Source organism: Centropristis striata, chromosome 22 (assembly GCF_030273125.1).
Source record: "Centropristis striata isolate RG_2023a ecotype Rhode Island chromosome 22, C.striata_1.0, whole genome shotgun sequence".
Lineage (NCBI taxonomy): Eukaryota > Metazoa > Chordata > Actinopteri > Perciformes > Serranidae > Centropristis > Centropristis striata.
Window position 1 is genome coordinate 8,124,907 of NC_081538.1, and position 16,791 is coordinate 8,141,697.

General features: G+C 38.9%; 1 protein-coding gene across 2 annotated transcripts in view; it reads right to left on the bottom strand.

Annotated features, from left to right (window-relative positions):
- Nucleotides 1-6,499: 6,499 nt before the first annotated feature.
- ipo8 (importin 8) overlaps nucleotides 6,500-16,791 on the bottom strand; it is a 30,603-nt gene continuing 20,311 nt past the window's right edge. For both annotated transcript variants that reach the window (XM_059325767.1, XM_059325768.1), the window contains exons 19-25: nucleotides 15,587-15,684; nucleotides 15,378-15,473; nucleotides 13,065-13,285; nucleotides 11,664-11,869; nucleotides 10,730-10,951; nucleotides 8,771-8,900; nucleotides 6,500-7,121 (exon numbers count right to left, since the gene is read on the bottom strand). In XM_059325767.1, coding sequence (XP_059181750.1) covers nucleotide 7,121; nucleotides 8,771-8,900; nucleotides 10,730-10,951; nucleotides 11,664-11,869; nucleotides 13,065-13,285; nucleotides 15,378-15,473; nucleotides 15,587-15,684 — 974 coding nt within the window. In that variant the 3' untranslated portion in view covers nucleotides 6,500-7,120. The remainder of the gene's footprint in view (nucleotides 7,122-8,770; nucleotides 8,901-10,729; nucleotides 10,952-11,663; nucleotides 11,870-13,064; nucleotides 13,286-15,377; nucleotides 15,474-15,586; nucleotides 15,685-16,791) is intronic.

Here is a 16,791-nt window from a genome sequence, read left to right on the forward strand (position 1 = left end):
CAGAGGCTGTAATCAGCCTTATCTTACATTTCTGAAATATGTAATTAACAGTGAAACAAGATTCAGAGACAAGACATTCTCAAGTGATATATGAACAAAACATAGGTCTCAATTTCAGAGATTGCTAACTACATTTCCATAAATTTGTGTAGCTGTAATTCCCTTAACCCATTTAAGCCGGGAAAGCATTACCAAATTTCTACCATTAAAGCCGGGAAAGCAGATACGTCGCTTCGAGCAAGTTCTGGGAAATCTTAGGGACTCTTTTTCACTCCAGCTGGATGAATCCACAGATGTTAGTGGAAATGCACAACTTGTTGCTTTTGTGAGGTACGTTGATACTGACAATATTTATGAGCACATACTGTTTTGCAAAAGTTTGGAGAGGAAAACAACAGGAGAGGATATATTTGATGTTGTCAATGCCGCTTTCTGTGAAAACACGTTTGAGCTGGAAATCCTGCAGCAGCATCTGTACAGACGCAGCAGCATTAATGACGGGCAGCGCGAAAGGACTAATAGCGCGCATTAAAAAAGAAAACCCCTACGTGATGTGGACTCACTGTGTCATACACAGGAGGCATTGGCGTCCAAGAAAATGAGCCCTGTGTTACATGACGTTTTGACGTTGTACTTTTATTACAGACCGATTCGATACGAATCGATACAGTGTAAGAATGATACGATTTGATTTGATTCTATGGTTAATATTTGTTGTAGATATTTTATAGTGTGTCACTCACAAGTTTTGTATTTTATTTATCTTCTGATTCGCCATGGAGATAAAAATCTGTGTTATTGTGGGTCTGAACAACAAAAAGACCACAAACATCTTTCTACATTTATATTAATGTAAAGAAAAAACGTGCTAGAAGCTATTTCCCCTTTCATGATCTGTTATTTACCCCATTCAGATTTATTATGGATATTATTAAAGTAAAAAAACCAAACAGTAGAGAGTCTATCTGTCAGCAAGAAACACTTTTACATCGTTTGTCATTTTCATCAGTCCCACGTGAGGCTGATCATCCCTGAGTGCAGGTTTGATCTGAGTGACATCATATACATTTTACCTTTATCATCTAACCTAATAAAACATTGGCCGGTGTTCAGTGGACACAATAATGTGGATATTAAATAATGAATTTATCACCAGGATAGCCTATATACAGACACAAATAATAGGTTAATAAAAAAATAATAAAAAGTTCCGGTTTCGGCTTGATGGAGTGGGCAGCAGACGAGAAGAGCTCCGACAAATAATCATTAACTAAATAAGTTAAAGCCTCCAAAAATCAAGAAAACTTAGGATAACTTAATTTTAAAACTATGCAACAAACTCCTGATATGACAAAGTACTTACGCAAAGGGAAACAGCAAGGAAACCAGGTACAGAAAACGATAACTCCATTCACACGAGGCAGCGCAAAAATGGCCGACAGCGCATCGGTGAGTTCACCGGGGAAACACCTGATACCACGCCCGAGACCACGCTTTCCCTGCGGATGCTGCGAGAGGAGCTACAGACATCAAGAGAAGCAGTGCTGGCTCAGATAAAGGTTGAAATCGCGACATCGTGGATCTGCGAAGCACAGGCTGAGGCAGCTAATGAATGTAAAGAGATGGGAACCGCGCTCGGTGAAATGATGGACATAGTTACTGCGCTGGAAAAGTCACAACAATTAACCAGTAAGGAATGCAAGAAAATGCTGGACAAATGCCAGGATCTAGAAAACAGAAGCAGGAGACAAAATCTACGGCTGGTCGGTATTACAGAGGGAGCTGAAGGAAGCAACATGTTCAAGTTCCTCGCAGATTTTTTCCCCCCGGTGCTCGGCGCCGATAACTTCGGCTCCCCTCTGGTTATAGACCGAGCATACCGCACTCTAGGCCCGCGGCCGACCAACGGTGAAAGACCCCGGGCCATCCTCGTCCGCCTCCACTACTACACGGACAAGCAGAAGATACTGGATCTTCACATCACATATCATGGCCACAGACTGCAAAATAGTCTAATATTTTAAAATGCAGACCAAAATATGTTTCAGAGTGGGTTTATACAGGCTTTTGATTATTCCGTTACATGTGTTATGATTTATTTTTATACAAAATTATTTTGGCAACCAAATGACCTCAAAGCAGACAAAGTAAAGGGTCTATTCTAGGCCCTTTACTGTTCACACTGTACATGTTGCCCCTTGGTTTCCATTCTCCGCAAACATAATGTGTCTTTTCATTGTTACGCTGATGATGTTCAGATTTATCTCCCCTTACAAATTCATTGTAAAGACTCTGTACAATCTTTACTTGCCTGTTTAACTGACATCAAGACTTGGATGAGCCTCAGCTTTCTAAATCTGAATGACAGCAAGACAGAAGTAATTGTGTTTGGGCGTCATAAACATTACATCGACTATGCTGATGCTCTGCCCCCCTCACTAGGTTCAAAAAAGTGCTCTGTCATTAGGAGCCTTGGTGTCACTTTCAACAGTGACTTTAAACTTGACAAGCAAATCGGCTATGTGGTCAAAAGTGCCTTTTTCCAGCTGCGACTTCTGGCCAGGGTAAAACCGTACCTCTCTCCTAGTGACCTAGATAAGGTTTTTCATGCTTTTATCTCAACAAAACTAGATTTTTGCAACTTGATGTATGTAGGTTTAGACCAGCGCTCATTGCGACGCCTACAACTTGTACAGAATGCTGCAGCTCGTCTTTTAACAGGCACAAAAAAACGTGAACACATAACCCCAGTTCTGGCCTCTCTACACTGGCTTCCTGTCCGTTTCAGAATAGATTTTAGGATCCTGATGTTTGTTTTTAAAATTTTAAACGGATTGGCTCCAGCATATTTGACCGAACTCATACAGGTTCACAGACCGACTAGAGCTCTGACGTCTGCAAATGAGTCCTACCTGGATGTGCCTAAATGTAGGCTAAAAACAAAAGGCGATCGCTCTTTTGCAGTGGCTGCCCCGAAGCTGTGGAACAGTTTACCGCTGCATATCCGGTCGTCAAAGACATTGGACAATTTTAAATCTTCTCTTATGACTCATTTTTTCTCCCAGGCTTTCGAACCTACGTGAGAAGAAAGTTGTTTCTGTGTGTTGTATTGTACATCTCATCTCATATATTATTAGATTAAATTGTCTTTTATTTTTATTTGTGAGTTTATTGTTATTCAACTATGTATCTTGTATTGGATTGGATTTTTTGTTGTTATTCATTTATGTGAAGCACTTTGGTCAACCTTTGTATATAAGGTGCTCTAGAAATAAACGTGACCTTGAACTTGAAAGTTCTGTGTACCCCCTGTGACTCCCCGGGTTGGGAACCACTGATTTGAGGACAGCCAGTGGGGGCATGTCCTCTGTGCCATATGTCCTGCAGGACAATGATGTCTGTGTTTTGTATTTCTTTTTGAAATCTGGGTTCTGGCTTTTATTACCAAAAGCATTTGACTGTTGACCTTGTATATTCCAGGATAATATAGTGTCTCTCTCCTTACTTAGAAAGCTCTCAATGGTCAGGCACCATTATATCATAGATAGTACCCTATTACTCTACTTCACTCCTAGAATGTATGGCTACTCGTGGTTCCTGGAGTCTCCAAAGGCAGAATGGAAGCCAGAGCCTTCAGTTACCAAGCTCATCTCCTGTGTAACCATCTTCCAGTTTCATTGCAAGGTCACATTTCCAGTATTATGACTGCCACGGTTACTGATATTACTGCTGTTATTTTGCTGTTTTCTATTATATTCACTGCCAACACCACTACTATCTATTAACACAGACATTATAGAGTGAGAGCTATTGTTTTTGTTGTGCATCTTTGTCAATCTCTTTCTCACACTCCCTCTCCACTCTCACACCAAGTAGTGTAATTTTGTTAGGTTTCTTCCATTATTTTATTTAAGGTTTTTTTCTTATCCAATGTGAGGGTCAAAGGACAAAGGGTGTCCTATGCTGTACATGCTGTAAAGACATTTAACCCTCTATAGTACGGTGTTACTCTCAGGTGACATACCCATTTTTAGCCTATTTCTACAGTGCATGTCTTTGAGTGATACTTTATTTAGTGGGGTGGCTGTGGCTCAGTTGGTAGAGTGGGTTGGTGGTTCGATCCCTGACTGTCCCAGCCTATATGTCGAAGTATCCTTGAGCAAGATACTGAACCCCATATTGCTCCCGATGCTGCGTTCATCGGTGTGTAAATGAATTCCCAATGGTGGCAGGTGGCACCGTTTAGGGTAGCCTCTGCCACCAGTATGAATGTGTGTGTGAATGAGCGCAGTCTGTAGTGTAAAGCTTTGAGTGGTCGCAAAGGGATTAGAAAAGCGCTATATAAGTGCAGGTCCATTTACCATTTAAAAAAGAGGGAAGAGAAAGGGATTTCTCCCTTAGGGATTTTTCTTCGAAAAATTGTGTTTTCATCAACAGACTGGATTACGCCCTAAGTGCTGGAGAGAGTGTGGCCACTGTACGGCAGACCACACACACACATATATTCTAGCCCTGCCCTTAAATCTTTTTGGGATGGGGTTCGTAATACTATCAGGGAAGTCCTTGGTTACGACATTGAATTCTCCTGTTTGTCCTTTTACTTGGGGAACGTGGACTTGGAAATATCTAAGGCGGACAGATATCTTTTGAAAGTCTTCATGGCAGCAAGCAAAAAGGCCATAACGAGGCGTTGGCTTCGGAAGGAGCCTCCCACTGTCAAGGAATGGTCAAACATAGTTACTAACATTTGATGTATTTGTTCTTTTTTTACTGTTATTAGGGCCACGGGGCCCCGATCACTACTGTTATACTGTGGATTTTTTCTTCTTCCTCTTCCGGATGCAATTTCGTCCCAATACTTGTCCTACAACTTGAAGAGTTGCAGGACAAATTATATATCAAAACATGCGGCTTGATCGGGATCAGTGTGCTTTTACTTTTCTCTACAGAATACAAAAAATCTGCCCAAAATTTTGCATTGAAATGAATGGGAAGGCCGAAAAAAAATGGTTGAAAAAGAACAATAATTGGAGATTGTTAAACGGCTACTTCTCCGGCATAATTTCACCTAGAGACTCCATTTAAACTTTAAACAGTAGACACAAGTCTTGTGTATCGGTGTATTAATCCACGTTTTGATAGGTCATATAGTTTTTTATCAATCCCTGTTCAATGACCATGATCATTTTTGGAGAAATTCTGAGATTATAATGGGTGTGTATTGCATGGAATGTTCGTGTCACAGTGTATGACATCATCGCCAGAGTGTAGAGGGAGAGAAAAAATTGTCAAAAAATAAATTTGAAAACTGCGCTCCAGGCTGCAAATTCCACTCTACAGAAATAATTTATACATAGAAACGTAGGAAAATTTGTTTCACTTCTTCTCACTCACAACCCTCTGTTAAAGCTGTCAGAGTTATAGTTTGGGCGTAGGACGCACAGATGCGCCACCAACACGCACCAACAGCCTCAATGGCTCCCATATTAAAAACGCAGGAAGATTTCTGAAAAAGGGAGATGGAACAGTTTTTTTAGATCGCTCTAACAAAGCTATTTTTGAAATATTGCTGAGAAAAAAAACATATGTAGACGTTCAGGAAGAACTCAGGACGCTCAAAGTGAAGTCGGATCAATGATAGGTATTACGGTTTTGCCAAAAATACTTTGTTTGAGGACAGAAATTCGAGTCTGTCCACCTCTGCTGTCACTGTGCCGGACCAGGTGTCAGTTAATTCTGTTGATTGCTTTGATCTGATTGCCTTTGATCTTTGATGTGATTACAGTTACAGATACACACACATTTTCTAGTTATTTTTAATGTCTGTTTTGCATACCGCTATTGGCGACGGGTGCATCTTTTATAATGCCATTTTAGCCACCTACTTTTGAGTTCAATGTATGATATGTATGTGAAAACTTGGAAAAATAAAGTTTAAAAAAAAGAGGGAAGAGTATAGGGAACCAATAGCAATGCTTTAATTTGTCTCATGAACTACAGGAGGCCATATCGAAACCTTTTTGCAGACTTTTCCAAAGAAAAAGCCACAAAATAGCACTCAAAACGTCATTTGCTGGCCCTTTTCCATCTGGAAAAAAAAAAATATTGCTACTCCAGACAAGAAACCGGTTTAAAAAGTTCCTTTTATGAAGTTTTTAAATATAGAATATAACTGGCATCATTAATGCGTACCATAGAGGGTTAAGGGAAATTTGTGATTCATGATTTTGGCTAAATTAATTTAATTTAATTTAATTACAGACCAAAACATGGGACACATGATCCAAGTTGAAAAACACCAAAGTTTCCCTTTAACACTGTAGCGAAGGATGGAATAACAACTCAGAAAAGTTTCACATGAACTTTTATAATTTTCTTAAATTAGTTCTGAAAACCCTTACAAAAACGAAACCCAGGGACAAACAGAAAGACAAAAAACTGCTTCTCCTGAGATCCCTCTCCCATTTTACATTTTATTTTTGATGTCATAGCTGGAGGACACAAGATTTTGACCACAACTCCTTGTCCATCCACAGTCTATACAAGGCACCCAGACAGCTCTTCTTGCTCCTTGTAGGCCTTCATGAGATGATAAAAAGTGTTCAACTATATAGAGACAAAGACAAGCACTTACAGTACTTACAAGCACTCATTCTGATGTGTTTTTATTTATTACAGTTTCTCACACACACACACACACGCACGCACGCACACATACGCATACACACCTTTACTTAGCCAGAGACCAAAGGACTGCACTCTACAAGAAATTAAACTAATTTTTGCTGGTCAAGGACATTTATATTTATAATGCAGATCTTTCTCTGGAGTCCACATACACACAGGCCAGTGGTTCTGTCTTGGTGATAGGACAATTGTGGTAGGGGCTTTTAAAGTTTACCAGGTCCAAACTGATATGATGCTGACCGAGCCTGTGCAATTCAATCCAGTTCTGATGGCACCCTGGAACCTGGTTTTGCTGGGATCTAGTAAGTCTGATACGGTCTGATGTGGTCATAGGTCATTTAAATCAGACTGAACTCCACTGCAGGTCAGACCATCTTCTTCCCATCTTCTTCTTGCCCTTCCTTTCTGATTCTGCCATCTGTCTCCACAGTGCTCTGAAAACCCAACAAAGAAAAGATTTAGTTACTTAACCAAACAGTATCTTTTTAAAGACTTTGTAACCTATTGATTTTTTCTTTTGTTCTATGGAATTTGAATATTTTTACATGCTGGGATCCCCATAAATTGTGTATGATCGTGTGTGGTGATGTTAATCCCCATAGGAGCAGTTCCACTGTAGTGAGAGCATTTATTAAAACTTGACCTCACTGTATAAAATGACTTGGTGTGAAGTCTAGGTTAATAACAGCCTCATGAAATTGCATGTATGTGTTACAATGTAAAGCTTTCTGGGTATATTGACAATATGGGGGTTTCTCAGTAGTTTACAGGACAGAAGTGCTCTTCATCAAATCGCTGAAAATACACAAATCTCAAAGCCAAAATCAAGCCAAATCACAGCATCTAAAATTGCTGCAATAACTTATGACACATAATTGAGAATGGCAATGGACTTCATATAGTCATACCACAATGTTCTAAAACCTTATACGGCGTAATAATTTTAATTAATTGATACATTGATTCATCATATAATGTTTATTACAGATTTAGTGCTATAATAACTTGACACACAACTTGACAGGGCTGCATCTCGAATCAATATTCAGGTTCCCTTTCAGATGGTGTGAACCACTTCTATGTGACAGCTTTTGTTGACCTGCTCTCTCCCCCTAAAAGTCCACTGCCCCCCAACCCCAATTGGGTGTACAATGCGGTGGAACAGGTAAGATCTTACAAATGGTTACAAGATTGACTTCGGAATAAAAGCTCTGAGGCAGTGGTTTTGGAATTGTTGGAAAAGTTGTAATAACGCATGAAAATGTAATAATATTTGCACTTAACTCGATTGAAAATGTGATAAAACCCAATAATGTAATAACTTCACCAATAATGTAATAAAATAGCCTGACTGATATTGTAATTACATTTTTATTACATTTTCATGAGGGTTTTTCTCTCCAAAACTGATTATGTAATACTTGACAGATAATGTAATATATATATATATATATATGAACATATATATATATATATATATATATATATATGAACATATATATATATATATATGAACATATATATATATATATATATATATATGTGCGGCTCTTCTGTGTGGAGTTTGCATGCAAAAACATGCACTTAGGTTTAATTGGTGACTCTAAATTGCCCGTAGGTGTGAATGAGAGCGTGATTGTCTGTCTCTATGTGTTAGCCCTGCGATAGTCTGCCGTCCTGTCCAGGGTGTACCCCGCCTCTCGCCCAATGACAGCTGGGATAGACTCCAGCCCCCCACGACCCGATTGCGGATAAGCGGTTAATGGTAATGAATGAATGAATGAATGTTCATTTTCAGTTCATAGTTCTACATTTTGTGTTTTAAGAATCTAATTCTTATATTATACAATTGTTATGTAAACAACATTTGAAACAACAGACTATTGGGTTAAATTGCAGACCTTGAGTACCATACAGCCATATGCACATGTGCAGATACGCAGGGACATGCAACTACATCCTGGTCTTAAGTAAATCTAAATAAAACTAAATATACTATAAGTATTGACATCTTACTCTATGTCAAGTGACAAATCTATGATACTGTGTCACTACTCTACAGTGTGTTTGTGTTGCCTCTCACCACTGGCTCTTGGCGGCGGGGCTCCTCCTCTGCTGAGAGATGCTGTAGATCTCCTGCAGCTGTTTTTTCTGGTCGTCGCTGAGTGGAGCTGTCAAACACTGGTACCAGGCTGCATCGGTGTTCTGGACCCCTAAGACACACAAAGGACCAAAAAGAAAGGTAATGGTGTTTTCATGCAGCTACAGTCAAGATGAAAAAAAATAAGAGACAGAAAAGACTTGATCATTCTGATGACTGATGATTTTTCCAAATGATTTATCAAACATGAATACTGCTTACAGCTTCTTGGGGGTGAGGATTTACTAATTTTCTCTGTTTTATATCATTTTTATTTTAAAAAGGGCTGATACCTTGGCAAGGAAGAAAACCAAGGATACAATTTAAAACCCTGCAATTAGCAAAGGATAAAGGAGGACTACTATATCTAAGCCCAATTTAATTTTGTTTTGCTGGTGCAACTCTGATTACCAGGCGAGATGGAAAGAAATTGAGGAGAGCATGTCCGGTGAAAATTCTGATTCAGGCAAGGATAGGGGATAAAAGATTAATGAGAAACTTAATGGAAACAATATGCAATAAATGGATCAATTGGTGTTTGAAAATATGGCTAAACACTATTCATAAAAATGGTCTGCTTAAAGCGATAAAGATTCTGAGATGGTGCTCACATGACGTTGACTTTATCCCGAACAAATTCGACGTCAGCTATAAAGGATGGCCTAATCGGGGCCTAACTTCAATTTGCATTTATTTCTAACCAGGAGTCGGTGAGCAGTTTTGAGGCATTAAAAAGACTACTTAAACAATAGTGATTTTTATAGATTTCTTCAGGCACGACATCATATCAATAGTTTGATTCCAGAGAGCCAAAAAGTGTTTGAAAACAATTTGTTGAAGATTCTTATTAGTTCCTACAAGGCAGACTCAGGGCTTAAAATAACCTCAAGACTGTATAAGGGACTTCAAGGAGTTAAAACAACAAGTACCACCTACATTAAACGAAAATGGGAACAGGATACTAATAATCATATTATGGAGGAAACTTTCAATGGAAAATAACAAGCTCGACCTCCTGGAGAATAGAAAGAATCACTTTCTCTGTCAGGCTTCAAAAAGCCAAATTTGAGGAAATCTGGGACAAGTGGAGATTGTACATTTCCCTGAAACGCCATTCTTTGTTTAATATTATTTAGCTTTCTTTTTTTAATTTTTTAAAATCTGTTTTACTACTTGCTGTAGATGAGCCACCCCCAAGTTCTGAGTGTTTTTTGTTTATAACAAGATAAAAATCTGAAAATATGGATCACAATGCCATTTACCATAATGGTGATGACTGCTGTAATGTGCTATTGAAATGTGATTCCAAAAAAAATAAAAGGGCTGATACCCAGTCCCATTACAGGTAGAGAAAGGCAATCTTACATTAGGTGATTTACACTACGTGAACATTTGAATACTTAAATGATTTGATTACTTCAAACAACAATTTAACAGCATGAGTGATCTCAGACAAAACTGAGACAACTGAGCCAGTGTAATTGTGCAACATAAAAAAGTTTAAATAGATGGATTTGGTGGCACTCTTATTTTTTGATTTATGTGTATATTTACGAGGTATAATATTGCCATTCATTTTTGGAACTAGAGATCCCAGAATGCTCAAGTAGGATGCAAATAGGAAGTATAAGAGTGTCATCGATTCAGTGTGGAGCTACAACTTGACTTATAGCTTATATTCCTTTACATTTCTTGAGATGTACCTGTAGGTTCATGTTGGGTATAAATGAAACAGTTGAATTGAAAGAATTGTTGAATCTCAAGTAAGAGCTCTTAGAATGTTAAAAATGCTCTATAAACTAGCTTTGGCTAAATATACAGGAAAATGGTTACAAAAAGCATAAAGAAGAAATAACCAAAATATTATTTAAGCTGACACCCATTTTTCAAACTATGACTTACGGAGCAGGGCAGAGGTGAAGAAGCGGTACTCGTCCTCTCCGTTGTCGTAGTCTAAAGGCGTGCTGTACTCTTCCAGGGGTGTTCCCTCAAAGCCATCGTCATCCCAGTAGTCATCTTCGTCATCGTCATCATCGTCACCAGCCTGGCCCGTTGGCATGTTAGACTGATGCTGCATGGCGTTATGGTTCTCATTCACTTCATCTTCATCACTGGGAATCTCTTCTGCTCATACGGATGACAATGCAGACATTACCATCGAAGCTCAGAATTCAGATTCTCATTTGAACTTTTTAACACAAAGAGAAGGAAAAATAATGAGAGGCACAAAGTGATTATACCCCCACTGACTTAAAGAAGTTAAGAGAAAATGTTCTGTTACTTGATATCAGCTCCATAACATTGTCCTTTTAGATCCTTCCCTTTTAAATGAAAGCATATTTCAAACCTGAACATGTTGAACCATTTGCTCAATGAAAATATAACTTTTTCCATTAAGAAAATGTAATGCTGGACCTTTTAATGTGCTATAATCAATGTATTTTAATCACCAGGCTGCAGGAAATGTCTTAGCTGCCACCGTATCGCTAAGTTAATTTATCTGTGTGCCCCACAAGCAGTAGACAAGGTTTAGGAATCTAATTACTTTACGCTTGGCTGAAGCAAAATAGAGCCTGTGGGGATTTGAAGGTAAATGTGGTACAGTTCATTTAAGCTCAAAGCTCAGTGAAGATCTGAGTGGTGGAAAATCCGATGTTGGCAAAAATCAAGAATCCCATTTCGTTATCATCAATTTTATTCTCTGCCTTTTTCTGTCATTCATTCTACATAAGTTCCTCCATCTCACCCCTGCACTCCAACTTCACAATTTTATTCGGTTCTTTTTATGACTTTCCTCAAACCAACTTCCTCCGACGCTTCCCTGACCTCTTCTCACCATTCTGGTCTTCATCCTGTGCCCCTGCATGAGGCAGCAGGTCTGGTTTATTGACAAGGCGGGAGGCGTAGAGATGTTTGAGCCCAAGGAACAGGAGCAGGATGGAGGGGACGATCTGGGCAGCAACTCCCTCCAGCACCGCCGGCCGACTGGGCAACTCCAGCAACACGCTCAGTCCGATGATACACATCTTACGGTCATGGAGCCTAGGGATTAGACATGGAGAAACACTGAGAATGAGTGCAAATGAAGTAATCAAGTCCAAATCTTTTTCCACCCATTTACAACCCTAGCCCTCTTCTTCCAGTCTTTATGCTAAGCTTGGCTAGTAATGGCCTTTCTCCAGCTTTGATATCAATCTTCTCATTGTAGGTTTGAGCTGGTCTACAAATAGGACTCCTGTACTATGAAGCATGTTCAACATTCATGGTTTCACTAACCTAACAACCACAATCATGCAAAGAAGTTATACAACAGCGTTTATCAAGCCAACCCAAGGTTTCCAGTCATGGGCATTCCCATAAAAGGGAGTGTTTGCAAGATATGACCAATCGCAAACATGGACAACATACTATATTTCACAAACAAAGAGCAAACTATAGTGTTACAAATACAAATAAGTTAATGCAGGAATGACAGCTGGCAAAAAATGCTGACTGTGTAAATTCATAACTTATGAATATAATATCACTGGAAAAAAGTTAAAGGCAAATTCCAGACAAAGTTGCTGGGCAAAATAAAATTTAAATCAAAAAATGAATAAATTAAGTTAATTCATTTCTATTTGAATGCCCCATTTTTTAGGTACCATTCACAACAGGGAGTTTTATTATATAGATCAACTTTAGTAAAATCTGACATGAAATTTGCACCATTGACCAATTTTAAACTTGTTGTGACATTGTTGACTTTTTAAGGAAGGGGAAACACAGATTAGAAAATGGACGAAGCTAGCACATTGGAGTCATTCAAGTAAGTGTTTAACAAACAGTCTTATTAGTGACTGAGAGCACAAGTAGTCACAATGACATCACCAAAGCAGAAACAAAGTTTGCTGGGCCACTTTCTAACCAGACTGGGTACAATAGGCATTTTCGGACCAGAGGAATGTTTTCATATTACTAGAACAAAGTTATATCCATCCAAATATCCTTGACTGCATATCCAACTTGGGTCATGGGGGGGGCTGGAGCTGATCCCAGCTGACATTGGGCAAGAGGCGGGGTACACCCTGCACAGTTCATCAGACTATTGCAGGGCAGACACATAGAGACAGACAACCATTCACGCTCTCATTCACACATACGGGCAATTTATAGTAATAAATCCAGGCTGCATGACTTTGGACTGTAGGAGGAAGCTGTTTATAGTTAGTTCAAACAACAGATTCATCCCCCTTACCCCAGGAAGAACTCTGTGTCATTCATCCACTGGTTGATGAAGTGGGCAGTGATTGGCTGAGGGTTGAGTTGGAAGTGCATGTTGTCCAGCGTGTGGAGGAGCAGGGCTGGGTTGTAGTATAGAGCAGCAATGGCCACCTGCAGGCACATGGTCCTCAGTTCGCTAGACTTCACCCCCCGCATCAAACGCTCCAGAACCGCCTCCACAAATAGAGGGATGCACTGTACGCAGGAAACAGAGATATTAGGCTGCTGTTAGACCTACAGTTCAACTGGAACGAGACCTACAGTCAACAGTGGTTCGAACCAAAGTGAAAACTTTGACATTGCCATTTAAATCAACAGTCACATCGAGCAAGGATTAGCTGTGTGTGCACCATGTATAATTTCCATACCAATACAAAACACATTAAAAATACTAAAATGTACACCTAAATGTACATGTATATGCGCAGGTAATGAGGAACCAAAGTTATCAAGCATGAGTTCCAACCAGAAACTTTTTACTAGTATGGCAAACAGCCGACTCCTTAAGAGTCTTTTAGTCCAACTGAACACTAAACAATTCATTTTTAAGCCAGTTAAATGTTCCAGTTAACTTTGATGAAGTGAAAACACAATGTGAAAGGGTAAATTATACAGTGCACTGTTGTACTGACCTGTCAATCATAAGATACCCACTCCATAAAGCATACCATATCATCGATTTTGCTCTAAATGGGACCATAGTTTACAAAATAAACATGACTTGACACTAACAATTAAAAAATAATCTCATGAGGAAAATGTTTGCTGAGATAATTAATTAAGTCAGAAGTAGGGTTATATCTCTATTGACTAATACACAAACTGACTTCTTTGTGCAACTGGCAGTGGCGCCCCCTGCTGGCCATTACAAAGAATGCAGGTTTAAGGTCGATTTGACATTATGGTGAACCGGTGGAATGGGAAACATGGCAAGAGATAGTCCGTTACATGATAACATTGGGCCCACAAAGATTTTTCCCGAAGACTTACATTGGGAAAGAAACATCTGTAAATCGTTGGATTTTTTTTTTTTCTAACATTACAACCCAACGACACAAAATGACTTGTTTCACCAGCAGAATTGTATCCATTCGGTCTGACAACATTAGTAAAGTCTAGGAGTTTTAATTTCATCCACATTTAAGTAAGACACTTGCTGAGGTAGCAAGTCTCAAGTGCACTTGCTCCATGGGACAGATGTAGGATAGCTGCAGAAGATTCTGGTAATTTTTATGCATGGAAATCAAATTTTTTTGGCTTCATGTACTACTGGGCAACTATCATAGGGAAGAACAGAGGCCCACCTCCAACACTGTATCCAGGTCTCTTTATACCCCCATGCTCAGCCCCAAGGTTGCAGCTTGGCCTTGACAAAGACTGAATAGAATAAAGATGGCTCATTAAAAGCCTCGGCAATGCTACGAAATGGTACACACTCCCTGTCTCCTAACTGGCCGAGTCGGAAATGTTGTAAACGTAAAGCATAATGAATCTTTAGAAAAAGGTCTTGAACAATATTAATTTTTTCATGATTTGTCCGTCTGAAAAATGGCATTTCAGAGTTCCTATGCTCAGAACGTAGCTTGTGAAAAAAATGGGTCTAATATTTACTTTGGTGACTCTGGATTGAAAGAATCCGTCATAATAAATGCTCAATTTCACTCCCCCCATTGGATTTAATAGAGTCACACCTACCACTAGACTCAAAAAGGAAAATCTCCATTATAAACCGTTTCAGGTATAGATTTCTGCATGTCAAATAAACTTAAAAATCAATCCAGAGTTAAAGCTTTATAAAGTCATGGAAAAATGATTAGACCACCCTTGTTTTCATCAATTTCTTGTTCATTTTAATGCCTGGTACAACTAAAGGTATATTTGTTTGGACAAATATAATGATAACAAAAATAGCTCATAAGAGTTTAATTTAAGAGCTGATATCTAGTCATTTTCCATGGTTTTCTTGATAATGATTTTGGTTATTGTCAAGAAAACCATGGAAAATGGCTATATTTATAAATGCATCAGTTTTGGACATGGTTGTTCTGAACAAATTGATTCTATTCAGGAACATTTCACCCCTGGGGGGAAGATGAGGAGTGTGCAGAGACAAATGTCTCGTTGTAAATAATGTCATATATTGGTGATGTCATCTGACAGGGCTGTGGGAGTACATTGGACAAAGAAGGTTGGGAACTACTGTATTGAATGAATGGCAGATGTTTCAAAAGTGAATGTTAGTCACTTTGGTGAACATGTAACTGAAGGTCTGTACTGTTTTTCTGACCTGGTCAATTCCTCTGCCTCTGCACTGCAGGATGATGACTTCCAACAGTTTGGCAGCGTGACACTCTGCATCCTCACCTGCATCTATGGTGAGTACCTACAACAGGTAAAATAGTTAACCAGTCAGGACTCAGCAGCAGTGCTGGGAAAACAGGACCCTTGTTCAAATTTTTAACTGTGAAAAGTAGGTGGAGACATTTATAACCTGACCTTTTTGCACATGCTGTAGATGACCTCTAAGTGTTTAGGATTGGAGAGGAGCATGTCTGTATCCACAGTAACATAGTTGTGCAAAAGAGGCATCATATCTGTAACACAAACACAGGCCATCATTTCAATGCTAGTCTTTTTGTGGGTTGGCCTATCAACATGCAAACAGCAACATGTATATTACAGATACTGCAGTTCTGAACTATAGACGAGGGCTGGGCGATATGGACCAAAAGTCATATCCCAATATATTTAGGCTAAATATCGATATACGATATATATCCCGATATTTTCATCGCAAAGTGAGAGCAAATGTTCAGTCAAAGTCAAATATGTATGTAAAAATTAAAAAAAAAAATCAAAGCTCCATAAAGTGCACATTTAAATTAAAAAAATATCTTAAATAAAAATAGCCTATGAAATTAAATAGGCCAATCTTTTTCTGAAATAAGTATATTTATATGAGAAAAGAATAACGAACATTACAAAAGAACTAAATATGACAAACCCTAGTAAGGGCAGAGTTTATATATAAAAGAAAGAACAAAAATTGAACTATATCGATATATGCAATATGGTCTAATTCCATATCGCATTTAAAAATATATCAATATATCTTTTATATCGATATATCGCCTAGCCCTACTATAGACTATAGAGATGTGTGCTCAGGTCAGTGAACCTTAGGAAGGAGTACCCACTCAACACATGTGCTGAACAGCTCTCAGGGGTCTTCACCAAAATCTTTAATCTTTCACCAACATAAGCCATCAAAAAAGTTCTTGCCTAAACTCAGCCATCATCATCCCTTTCCCTAAAAGCCAGCCATTAACAGTCTCAACGACAAGATTCACTTTATTGTCATTTCATTGAGTATTTTTCATACACAGAGGAAACAAAATACTGTTTCTACCCAGTCATTAAATCCATCAATCCACATTATTAATTGGGAATCAAACCATCCAATAATATAGGACTGATCACGCTATTTAGGCCTAACTTAGACTTAGATGTTAAACTTAGATGTTACTGCTAAATGGAAACAGGGTCTGAGAGTGTGTCAAGGCACATCAAAGCCAGCCTGCATATCACATCCGCTTTCTTATTGCACAACAAGTCCACAGCTGCCCAGATTTTTAAAGACATTTTTTCTGCCTCTTCTCCAACCTCAGGCACAGCACAGCCTCCACAAGGCTGTGTGCTAA